This window comes from Scatophagus argus, chromosome 19 (assembly GCF_020382885.2).
Source record: "Scatophagus argus isolate fScaArg1 chromosome 19, fScaArg1.pri, whole genome shotgun sequence".
Taxonomy (NCBI): domain Eukaryota; kingdom Metazoa; phylum Chordata; class Actinopteri; family Scatophagidae; genus Scatophagus; species Scatophagus argus.
Window position 1 is genome coordinate 9,063,627 of NC_058511.1, and position 12,297 is coordinate 9,075,923.

At 43.8% G+C, this 12,297-nt stretch overlaps 1 protein-coding gene across 12 annotated transcripts in view; it reads left to right on the forward strand.

The window, feature by feature from the left end:
* sash1a (SAM and SH3 domain containing 1a) overlaps window positions 1-12,297 on the forward strand; it is a 216,826-nt gene that overhangs the window by 190,565 nt on the left and 13,964 nt on the right. For 11 of the 12 annotated variants that reach the window (XM_046372536.1, XM_046372534.1, XM_046372535.1 and 8 more), the window contains 8 exons: window positions 1,045-1,085; window positions 1,314-1,403; window positions 1,494-1,606; window positions 2,903-3,001; window positions 7,605-7,740; window positions 8,096-8,517; window positions 11,091-11,165; window positions 11,347-11,490. In XM_046372536.1, the coding sequence (XP_046228492.1) occupies window positions 1,045-1,085; window positions 1,314-1,403; window positions 1,494-1,606; window positions 2,903-3,001; window positions 7,605-7,740; window positions 8,096-8,517; window positions 11,091-11,165; window positions 11,347-11,490 (1,120 nt within the window). The remainder of the gene's footprint in view (window positions 1-1,044; window positions 1,086-1,313; window positions 1,404-1,493; window positions 1,607-2,902; window positions 3,002-7,604; window positions 7,741-8,095; window positions 8,518-11,090; window positions 11,166-11,346; window positions 11,491-12,297) is intronic. The other variant, XM_046372529.1, reaches the window with a different exon arrangement.

The window sequence follows — 12,297 nt, forward strand, 5'->3', positions numbered from 1 at the left end:
GCTTACAGCCTGCAGCCACCACTGGTCGCAAACACAAACACATAAACACACCTGCAGGGTGTTATCCACTCACATAATCCGCCCCAAAGCCGCACTCCCTCTTTACCCTCTTACTCAGTCCACTTAGCCCAATCTGAAAACAAAGTCTTTCTATGAATGTTTCAGCAGCTACTTTGAAGACGAGTCCCCCCCCCCCTCTTCTTTTTTCTTTAAAGAAGACACAAATAGATTGCTGTTGATGTGGTTTCTCGTCTCCTCCAGAACAAAGGAGAGTCATGCCGCAGAACTTGCTCAAATTCAGTGAGGCTGTTCATACATGACTTTTTGACTTGAAGCTGAGTGCAGTTCAAGTGTCACAAGTAGCTCTGGAGTTGTTATTTTCTCCCCTTTACGTTTGATTATTTAGAAAGATTTACAGACATGACAGGACTCGGTTATTTTCCATCTCTCCGTTTCTTATGCCCTCTCTCCCTTTTTCTCCCTCTCTTCGCTGTCTTCCTCGTGACTGTCTATCCTGTGGAGGGAAGTGGAAACACAAACAGGCTGAGTCTGCCCTGTGGTTTCTCCTCCTCCTGCTCCCTTCTCTCTCTCTCTCTCTCTCTCTCTCTCTTCCTCAATTTCATACTTTCCCTCTTCACTTTCACATGGCTGCACACTCTTTCTTCATAATGTTATCATTCCTCCTTTCTTTCCTGCTGCTTAACACTTCACGTTTCCCACATTTTCATCTAACCCTCTTTTTTTCTTTTTTTCAAATAAAAAAAACAGTGATGACATTATCTCCTCTCCTCTCGTCTCCTCCACCTTCTCCCTTTTAAGCCTCAGGATCCTGGTTTCCTGTCACTCAAGTACCACCACTGACCCCAAGTGGTGAACACACATTACTGCAGCCCTACTTCCTAAAAATGATTATTTGGTCAACATGATTAAGATTGACAGTCTGAGGGTTTTGAAGCACTGTGGCTGGAAGAGAATTCATGAAGAGATGTATTTATGTTTTCTCTGTAATACTGATTCTTTCTGTCTTTAAACTTTTCCCTCCAGAATGCCCCTGCACAAATCCAGTTCTGAGGACGGATCTGGAGGTAAGTCAACATGCATTTTCAGATTTGTCTTTTGCAGTCTTAATGTGTGACCTGTAAGAGTAAGATTAGCATTTATTGATCTCGAGGGTGAGATTTAAAGGTTACAGCAGCAAGACAGACATCTATGTGTAAGGGCCAGAACCCATAGAATATAATGGGATTCATACTGTGTAGCTGTGTATCAGGCAAATGTTTCCCAATATCTGACTGAACCTGCCCTCTCTTCAGGTAAATGGGACAATAAGAAGAAGAATAAATCTTTCTGGCAGAACTTCCGCAAGTCTCAGCACAAACCTGTTATGCGTCAGACATCCAAAGGTTTGTCTGGGTTTATTTACCAGATATACCATTCTGAAAATATGTTGATCGGTGTTTGACCTTTGGCTCTTCTCCCTTTACACGCTCCAGGAGAAGACATTGGCTATGTGGCCAGTGAGATCACTATGAGCGATGAAGAGCGAATCCAGCTAATGATGATGGTGAAAGAGAAGATGATCACCGTTGAGGAAGCTCTAGCCAGGGTAGGAAGCCCAAATGACTTCCTGCTTCACCTGTTGCACCTTTTCTCACCCTTCCCTTTCTGTAGCCTGCCCTCAACCCCCAGATCTCCTGACCTCCCCTGGATTAGTTTCAAGCCCCACCTCCTCTCTTCTGTTCCATACATATTCCCACCATAGTTTTGGCTTACTAAAACGACTCACTCCTACTAACACGTACGAGGCCCGCCATTTTAACCCTGCATTGTCCTGTACACACACACACAAACTCCAGACAACTGGTGTTTCCAGAGGTTCAGGAGTCTTGGGATTTTAGGGTGTGAGCTCATGGAGTGTGTGTGGGTGTGTTGTTCAGTTCATACTTGCTGGATTGATGGTAACTCAATAGCCCCATCTGTTGGGGGCGGTGCTCTGGTGCATTGTGGTTTTTCTCTCTAGGTGGACATGGTGGATAATTACTTGGCTTTCCTTCAAATATCTTTACATTTCTCTTCAATCAGTTTTTGGTGATTGTTTCTTTTTTATTTGACTACTTCTTCTCCTCCTACTTTTTTGATTTTCTTTCCTTCCTTCCTGTCAGTCACCTTCTGTGATACCTTGCTCATGGGTAGCATGGCTGTCCAGCAGCATCTGAGTATTGGATTGCTCTCCACAAGGCGGATGTTAATTTCCTCTTACCCTTGTTACTTTCCCAGAACTTTTTCTTTTGGTCAGCAGCTCGATCCCAGCTTTTTGCTTTAGTTATTGACACCCAGTAAAACCAATCAATTATCAGCCTTTGTGAATAGCTGAGTTGATTTCTTGTTGTTCTAGTGCCTTTATTTAGCGTTTTTTGTGTATCATTGATCAATATCATCATATTGGTTTTTGTTATTGTTAGCATAGCGGTATGTCGTCTGTGTCCAGGGATGTAGTGGAATATAATCCTAAAAGGTTTCAATCTGCCTTTCATTCCTCTCTCTTTTCTTTGCTCAGAAATGCAGACATAAATCTTCATGACAAAATGTAATACCACACAACAAAAGTAGGCAATTTAATTTAATAATGCTTTGTATAAATCATATCAGTTTTGATTTGGTGGTTGTTTACATCAAGGTCACCAAATTAAGGTTCCAGTACACAGCCTTTATTCACCACTACATCACCGATTGAGTCCCTCTGTCCTGTCTGTGTGTCCGTCTGTCTGTATACACGCACTGAATGCACACAATTGATGTCTGTCAATTTTCTGATAGAGTACGCAGTGATGTAGCATGCTAGGTGAGAGTGGGTGGCCCCGCCCTGTTCCTCTGCCTCTCTAAACTCTTCTTCTCCACGTAGCTGAAGGAGTATGAGCGCAGCAGACAGTCCAGCAGTACTGACACTGCAGAGTGGACTGACGGATCTGCAGCCAATCTAAACCAGTCCTCAAACTGCAACGTAAGTACACCCCACCCCATTACCCCAACACCCCGAAAACCTCTCCCCTGTATGTCTCTTAACACTCTCACCTCGACCACTCTCACCTTTAAGTTTGATTTTTGCAGCCACCGAGCTTGCGACGGAGTTGTATGTCTGGACCATATGTGTGCATGGATGTGTATGTTTATTCAGATGTGAACAGTTGTAAACTCAACTCGTGTTGCCAGCTTGATGTCTAGACTTAAAATGTAATCTGCCTTATAGCCTGCTTCCTTTCAGATGCATTTGTTGGACATATTTTTAATTTTGGACAGTGAAATAAACCACCTTCACTGAATTTCTATCTTGCCTTCATCTCCTTTTATCTCCTTCTCTCTCTCTGCTCTTCATTCATTGGCCAAACTACAATATACCCACTTTGGCACATACATGTACGTTCTCTCCACCATGTCATGAGTATGGATAAAGTGGGTGTTACCTCTGTGATTCTTGGCCCATTGCTTACTTCCATTTATTTTTGCAGTAACGATGTGATATATGCAATATGTTTTGAGTCCTCTTCCATGCTTTATTCATCTGGTTAATCTTGTCATGGGTTTCTCACTTAAAAAAAGTCAAAGCTGGCTGCTGTAGTGACAAAGGAAATGGTCTTATGGAAATGTAAGTCGGGTATGTTTCCATCAATCAGATGTAATTGTAACTTGCAGAAAGCCAAGTTGAGAGTCACACAAAATCTCCTCAAAACCCCTTGCAGTGCAATTTTTTGTTGGCAGTGATTTTCTCAGCTGTGATCCGTGGAGAGAAGGTCTCCAAACCTCGAGACCTTTTGAGGATTCTTTGTGGAACTGGAGCTCAGACAATCAGGTTGTGTCGGATACAATCTGATGTTTGTTGACAATCAGTCAGTTCTCTGTGTTGCGCGTCTGTTTTGGGTTTTTTTGTTTTTTTTAGATGTGGGGCAGCTTTGATGCAGATTCAGGACTCTCAGTGGTCATAGTGGCAGCTTTTTATTAGTTTTGTTCTGTATGGTATCATATGGGAATAGCATGCAGTCATGCAGTCTACTGACCCACTTTATTTTACAGGAAGTGAGTTTATCCAAACACAAAAATTCCAAGTACTCTGAAAGTAATTCCCAGCATATGTTTATAATCGCTGTTTTGAACTGAGCTGCTAACTAAGTACCAACATTTGTATTTACTCTTATCCACTTTATACATGGACAATTTATGTTTTTATTGTTAAAATAAATGCAAAGTTGACCCTGCAGCCCTCAGAAAGATTTAGACTTAGTTCCTTGTTCGGGCCGCATTTCCATAATCTCAATTTCTTTCGAGTGGATGAATATGCCTTGATGACAGATGTGCCTGAGTCTCGCACATTCCGTGCTGCCCCTGTGTCTATTCGTCAGTGATTTATTTATAAACCATGAAGGGACACATGCAAATTAGTTTTCTCACATCGTCCTTATCAAATTCTTCTGCTGCCTAATGATTGATGATTTCCTTCTATATGAAAAAATAGGTTAATCATGCCATACATAACCTCAGCTCAAGTTCTGTCTGTCATCTGGCTGTTTGATGTGGGTGTGTGAATTGTGTATGAGTTTGCTGATCATCTTATCTCACCACTCCACTGGCAGCTGCTAACTTCCTGTGTGAAGAAGATTGATCTATTAGAGGGGGGTTGCCAAGAGGGGAGACGATGGAGTTACTGAAGGAGTATTGTTTAGAGCAACACACAACATGGCGAGAGTAGAGGCAGAAAGGAAACAAGTCAGAGAAGACCAGACTAGATAAAGACTTTGCACTAACCCCCAGGCCACGAAGAAGGGGGGGTTCTGTATCTCCCATTGCCCCGAGTTCCAAAAGTGGCTTTTTCAGGAAATACTGCTACTCCACTGGGAACTTGTTGGTGTCACACACTGCCCCTTCTCCCCTCTAATAAATGGAATTAGGTCACTCCCAAATTCAAATAGTTAACACTTTTGCGTGTCTCTGTGTGCCTGTGTTCTATATACAGACATGAATATACAGTACATGCTTGTCACTGACATGTTTGTAATATACAGTCTTTGGCTGCTCTGTGCATTCGTCTGATGCTGTCTTCCCCCCGCGATTCGAGACCACATTCCAGGGCTAGCCATTAGTGATGTGGGGGCCAAGGCAGGGTCAGAGGGGCTCAAATGCTGGGATTGTTCTCCACGCACAACACGCCTTTTCTCTGCTAGCTGTGCGGCACGGCACATCCAAACAGTCCCTCATTCCTCAGAGCTCAATTCACTTGCAGGCTGCATATGTATCTGCCATCGTGTGCACAGGGGCACAGATATTATTGTGAATCGTGCATGCGTGGGAATGTAGTCAACGCACGATGGATTTGCGGGACCTGCTCTTGCTAACCTGTTGGATCTTTAACACAAAAATGGTACCCTGCTGTTTTAAATGAGGTGGTAAGTTTTAAGGCACACTGGTGGTCTTTATGGTTTGAATTAGGTTCTTTCTTTTACGATCATGCCATTCTGTTTTTGTGGTGCAGAATGACAGAAAGCTTCATGTGTGCACTATGGAGGATCTTGCTTTGTAGTTTTCTAAGTTTAACTACATCTCTAAAATTTTGGGAGTGACCCTCAAACGAATTTTTGGGATGAAATGCAATTATGGCGATGAGATTGTTTCTTTGACCTTGTTTTCGATGGTGGCCTTTCAGCCCTGCTTGATTCAGGAGGCCCTGTGTTTCACTTTGTTTGTGTGTGTATATTTTCCCCTGTTTATCTGGTCATGTGCATGTATGGTCTTCCTCAGGACTTTGTTAGGACTTACATCATTGTCACCTCTGTCCATACTTCCTCCTTTTCTCCATCTGTCACACAAGGAGAAGAACAAATGATGTGGGTTAACTCTGAAATTACTAAGGCAGAGCTGTGCTGCACATAGTTATCTCGACATAACAGAGTTTTTATATGAGACACTCTGTTTCTTTACACTTTACACAAGAGTTGTTAAGAGAAACCAAGTTACAGGAGTGAACTCCAATCTAACCTTTCGTTGTTTCACTCATCTCAATCTTTCTACTTTTATCGATCTTCTCTGACATAGATTTGTTATTGCATTACATTCTCCGAAGCTCACACACTCGGACATCGTCCTGAGCAAATGGAAAGTTGGAGGAGTAACCGCTGTAGCCAGAATTGTGTGGTTCAGTTGAGGGATTGTCAGGGAGAATTGGGCTGAGGGACAGTGGAGTTATGAGATGTCAGAGCCTATTTCTGCAGTTTGTCAGAGGCCAAATGAATAGCTATACCCAAGCTCTGGTCTGCTGGGCTGATATGACTGAAAACCTAAGGGCTTCTCACTCACCTCTAAAAATTGAGAAAGGTTTGACAGAATGGACCTGCATGATGCCACATTCATTCATGAGTTGTTTTCTTTTCCAACTTGGCAATGATTTGTGGGGTTTTGTAACACCCGCACGCCTGTGGGAATCAAAAGATCACAATGTTGCTAAGGTGGTTTGGTGCCATCAAGGATTTGTGGACAATGTCAGATTTGTTTAATCCAACCAAGCCGCAGTTGTTAACATCATCCCTTATGTCAGCAGCCTCTGAGCCAGGCCTGTGGTCTAAACTCAATGACAGCAAGAATGCAGTTTCTTCCTTGTTAGCTTTAGAGCTGGAGCAGAAGACTGCATTTCATCAGAGACAGAGAGCTGAGCCCTGCAGGCCCGCTCTGTCTAGCATTGTGTGTGTGTGTGTGTGTGAGCGTTTGTGCATGCATGCGTGTCCCTTTGCAAGAGATGCGGTCACCCTCGACCGCAGTATGTGGCCATAGAGGTGGCGTTGCTGTGGAAACCAGTGCCAAATAGAAACAAATTAAGTTGTTTGAGCTCCATGATAATGATGGTAGTGCCTGCCAGACAATCTTCAGGCCGAAGCTCCGCTCATCAGCATCATCATCATCATCATCATATGGAGGTCACAGTGAGACTTTGCACACACATATTCATACATGTACAGTTTGGGGAGTTTTTGTATGATTATGTGTGCTCTGTTTGGGAGTAGGTTCTGGATGTGTGTGTGTGTGTGTGTGTGTGTGTGATGAAACAATGTCTTTATCTCTATTCCATGCTGACACCCATAACATATGACCAATGTCCTTCCCTTTCCACCAGAGTTACCAGTTGCTGAAATCAACGTTACACCAAATAGATCATTTCTTGGTTGTACCCATTTTTTCAAATTGGACGAATCACCTGATTCGTACCTGAATATGAACTTCACACGATGCGGTGCACCGTCTTCCCTCCAAATCCTCCATTTCTCACCTCACTAACTTTGACTCCATCCTAAACAACACTCCCATCTGTCGCATCGTAACTGCGCCTTCAAAGTCTTCAAATGTTCTTGTCAAATGTGTGTTTTCTTCTTTCTCATAACCTTTTGTATTAAATTCTAAACAAAACCTTACATTGTTGTTACACATGCATCGATGAAATGTTATACTGAAGAAGTTCCTCTTGCTTTTACCTGTTTTTTTTTTTTTTTAAGAACTTCATTTAGGAGTGTTTGTCCGTCTGTCCCTTTATTATTACATCACCCCTCCCTCTTTCTATCTCCCACCAGTCTCGCGAACAGTCAGACGATGAGCAGTCAGAAGACTCTGTGAAGTTCAAGCGGCTTCACAAGCTGGTCAACTCTACTCGCCGGGTCAGGAAAAAGCTCATCAAGGTTGAAGAGGGCAGAAAACATGGCTCTGAAGGTTTGTTTGTGATTATCATACAGTTCAACATCATTTAAAACATTTGTTGTAAGCCAATTAGTGTTCATGTGTTGTGTTTTGTTCTCTAAAGTGAACTGTTTGTCCTTACTATAACATTAACTGAAGGTTATTTATTGAAAATTAATGATTCATTTTAAAAAGTAGGATTTTGTGTTTTTCTTTCACATTCTTGCCTGTCATGGGTTTTGCCCAATACTCAGACTTTAAGAATGTGTTTTGAAATTTTTTTCTGGCTGGCGGTGGTTTGGAAAACCACAGAGAGGTCATGGGACTGTGCAGATTCTGATGTCTAAATCATCCATAGTAACAAAAATTTTGTTGTCATCTTCTTCAGATTTTCTGAATTTGGAAGCTCCTCCGACCTGCGAGGACAACACAGCTCTGTATACAGGGGTTCTTAAGAAGCCCCCTTTGCCCCAGGAAATATCTCTGCCCTCCCTCACCCAGGATCAACTCTCTCTAGATGGAGACACAGACAGTCTGACCAACTCCCCTTCCTCCAGCAGCCTCGATACCTGGTCCGGACACAAGCTGGTCAAAACCTTCAGTAAATCTTCCAGTACCCACGGCCTCATCCGGCCCCCTAGGAAAACCCCAGTTGGCTCTGGGGGCCTCGGAGGCTCCATCGCTGGCGTGGGAGGTAGTGGCTCTTCCTTCTCAGAGCTGGATGGCTGTGGATTGGACGACGAAGGAAAACTGTCACGCTCAACAACCGACGGCGAGATGCGGAAGGCCTTGAGCTCCATCTCCCATGGGGTAAGTAACAATGAAGCTCTCTACGCCTACTATGGCCTCACCAAACCCCGCCCCAAAGCACACGCCCAGTCCCGCCTCCTGATATCCTTGGATGACGGTCCACAAGGCAATCCCAAACACCAACCTGCCAACCGGCACCATGGCAGCTGGACGCACCGGAAACCTGACCCCAACTATGCTTACTCCACTAAGCACCTACTCTATCAACGCTCGCGCAACACCAAGACCCCTGTCTCCCCTCTGTCTCTCACCCCCTCCTCTCCTGCCCGCTGTGATGTAGCCAAATCTAAAGGTTTTGGAAGTGGGGGAGGAGGCTGGGTGTTCCCCTCTCGCAGGTTGCGTGGTCGCACGGCAGTCAGTGAGCTGAACATCACCTATGTGGTAGAACGGAGCCTGTACGGTCACCTCAACTGGGCCCAGCTGGTTCGCCCAGTTACCCTCAGCCGCGCTGAGCGCCGCTGTCTATTGGAGGAGGACCGCGAGGCAGACAGGAAGTGGGCGGCCAGTGTGGACCGCTGCACCAAGCGGGTGCTCTTGCGCATCCAGCAGAAGTCTGTGAGTTCAGACCATGAGGTTTAACTCGTCCGCCTCGTGTGAGCAGGACTTGGTGCTTCAAAGTTGCAGAATAGCTCAAGAGGTAACAGGTGAAGGTACAGCAAACATACAACAAGACACGTGCCAGGCCACATTACTTCAACTTATCTGTTTTATACTGTCTCTGTAAGAACTCTTACTACAGCTGTGATCATGTACTGAAAAAGGCTAGGGGCCAGTATATCTATCACAGACCTAACTGCCCTTAGAGGAACGTCATCTTCTGTGACCTTTAAGTGAATGCCTCTGGCTTTAAACCTTTTTCATTTCAGCTGAATATGAAATGATTTTGGAATGTGCACTGGCCCACTTGGGAGGTTAAGTTACAGCAGAGGTTTTATAAGTGCCTTTTATAAATGTCAGACCCCTGAAGGACACACAGATTCACACAGTCACACTGATCCCTGTGGGCAGAAGAGATGTTGTACAAGCCTAAGACTGCTCAGCCTTAGAACTGCACAGCATGTAGCCTCAGAGACGTATTCAGTGAACAGCCTTATTAAGTCGAGTTCAAGAGACCGAATGGTCTTCACACTTATCAACTTTCAAATTGATCTCGTTAGGCTGAGAACAGTTACCAAAAAGTGGAAACAGAAGAGCATGTAAACTACATCTAATAATACTAATAGTAAAATGTAAAATGCAAGTTTAAAATGATGTTATGGAAACAGTTTGTGTCCGAATAGCCTGTGTGTATCAGCAGAAGTAGGGGCCAAACTCTAGGTGACGATATAGTGGAGCTATCCTGCAGCTTTGAGGGTACCTGAATCCTGCCGTGTTCTAGTGAAGTCACTGGACGTCGTTCTCATCCAAAAACTCTTTTTTTCTGTTGTTGCTTTTTATGTTCCTTTTTGGCCCGTGCCTCTATAGTTGCAGATGTAGTTTTTTTTTTTTTAAGTTATTTTTCTTTCCTATGATTATCATCCTCGAGAGACATTTTTTTCTGGGTGCATGTCCATTCCATCGAACATCGCCATGACATTCAGAGTTCTTTTTGGACGTCTCTTCAAACATATCTGTTCTCCAAACTGTGCTTTTCTTTCCTGGAAAGTTGTGATGTGGATTGCAGCTGTGGACATTTAATATAAAAAGAATTTTCTTAATGTGGAATGCCTTCTCACATGGAGGAGCTTCGCCCAGGGGCTGTGGGTGTTTAGTCGAGTAATTTAGAAGTAATGGCTTTTGAAGCAATGGAGAAACACTATCAAGTGCCCCACTTGAACTGAGTGTGTTTTTTGGCAGATGAGTATGTGCATGTCTGTGTCTACATGTTTGTGTGTGACCTATTGCAGAGCTTGGGGAGGATTTTTAAAAAAAAAAAGGTCAAAGCGATAAAATGAGCCAGTGATGGGACTCTGGATCTCTTTCTCATCCCATGTCACAGTTCCCCTTTGTGTCTACCTTTTATCGTGCTGTCCTTTGAAGACAAGAAAAAAGTCTCCATATCACCTTGTCCTCTCAACAGAAAAATGTTTCTGATGAGAATAACGTTCTAAGCACCCGACCTATCTGTTGTGCATGTTTGCATACTAAGCCCGGTTTTGCATACCTCATGATTAACCACGAGACAAGTTTTGCATCAAGCTGAAATGCAGTGAATATACATTCACTCGTAGAATTATGTGTTTTAGCTTGGCCACATCAAGAAAAAAGTTTAATTATACCCAATGTTTTTCTTGGGAAATTTAAGTTTGAAAGCATATGAGCAACTTGTTATGGGCTCTGCAGTTTTAAAGAGGAGTTCATGTAACAGTTTATGTTACATCATGTCTGTTAGCTGTCCACAGTCCCATATGACATCATGCCCCCACGTATATACAAACCATATAACCTCATGTACATTAATCAAACTGCTTCATGTGTTGTGCCAAGCATGAATCATTGTGACTTGTCCCTCAGTGGGTGTGGATGGGGAGTTTCTCCGCTGTGACCTTTTTAAATGTGATTCATTTGATTGTGTTATGCCCCCCCCCCCACAGAGAACGTGCAGCTTCGGAGGCTTTGACCTGTCCAATCGCTCGCTCCATGTGGTCAGCACAGGCTCGGAGGCTAATGTGAGTGCTCGCTAAATTAGTGGAGACTGCGAGGAGCACAAGCTGCACTCTCCTGTCACACTAAATCACCTTTTTTTCTTTGCTGTTGCCTGCTCTCGTTTTTGTGATCTGTCTGCCCTTTGTCTTCTCTTTCCTCTGTGTCCATCCTTTTTTATTGTCCCTGTCCTCCTTCTCATGGCAGAATAAAGAACAGGAGGCTATATACAGAGAAGTGGTCAAATCCCCCACTACTTCTAGGATCTCTCTGGGCAAGAAGGTCAAGTCGGTGAAGGAGACGATGAGGAAACGCATGTCAAAGAAGTACAGCAGCTCCTTGTCTGAGCAGGTCAGTCAAAAACACACTTGGACACACACATGGATGCAATTTCTGAGCGATTTGTAGAAAGTTTTGAAAACATTCTACATTGCTTAGCTTTCCTTTGTTTTCAGGGCAAATGAGGCACATAACTTTATTTAAAATGGAGCAGCTAACACATAAACTGTCCCACAAATCCACATATCATGCTTTTAATTGTCAAGAAAGAAAAGCTCCTCATGTTCTGCAAACATTTAGAGGATGTTTTGCAGTGTAGGCCACATATTCTGTCCAAAGGCTGTGAGTGGGTGGGTGTATTTGTGTTAGTTACAGAATAAACACAGAGCTCTAAAACACACACACACACACGTTTGGATTCCTCTCGGCTCTGCTCTCCCTGGGCCCAGTCTGTAGGGTGGAGTGTGTGCTTCATGCTGAGCTCATGCAGTGATGCAAGTCTCCCTGAGGCTAGCTCTGAGGAAATGGCGACTTGAAGTACGAGGGAGTATAATGGTTGTCTCATCCACCATGGCCTAATTTTTCTGGGCATCCAGTGGCTTTACCAGCGGCCTGTCCAGTCCTGGAGTTTGATGTTTTCCCCTGCAGAATGTGTCATTGATGCACAGTTGAACATCTGTCCGTCATGATCAAGACTGTGACCCACATACCCTGGCGCGAGTCATGGAGCCATTGGTTAGGATGAGCAAAGAAACATTATTTGCCATGCCTCCACATCTCAGCGACGGTCATTTTAAAGACCACAATGCCACCTAGTGGATGACTAAAACAAATAAAACACTGCAGTTGATGTGTATTATGTTCATGTATGTTAATGCT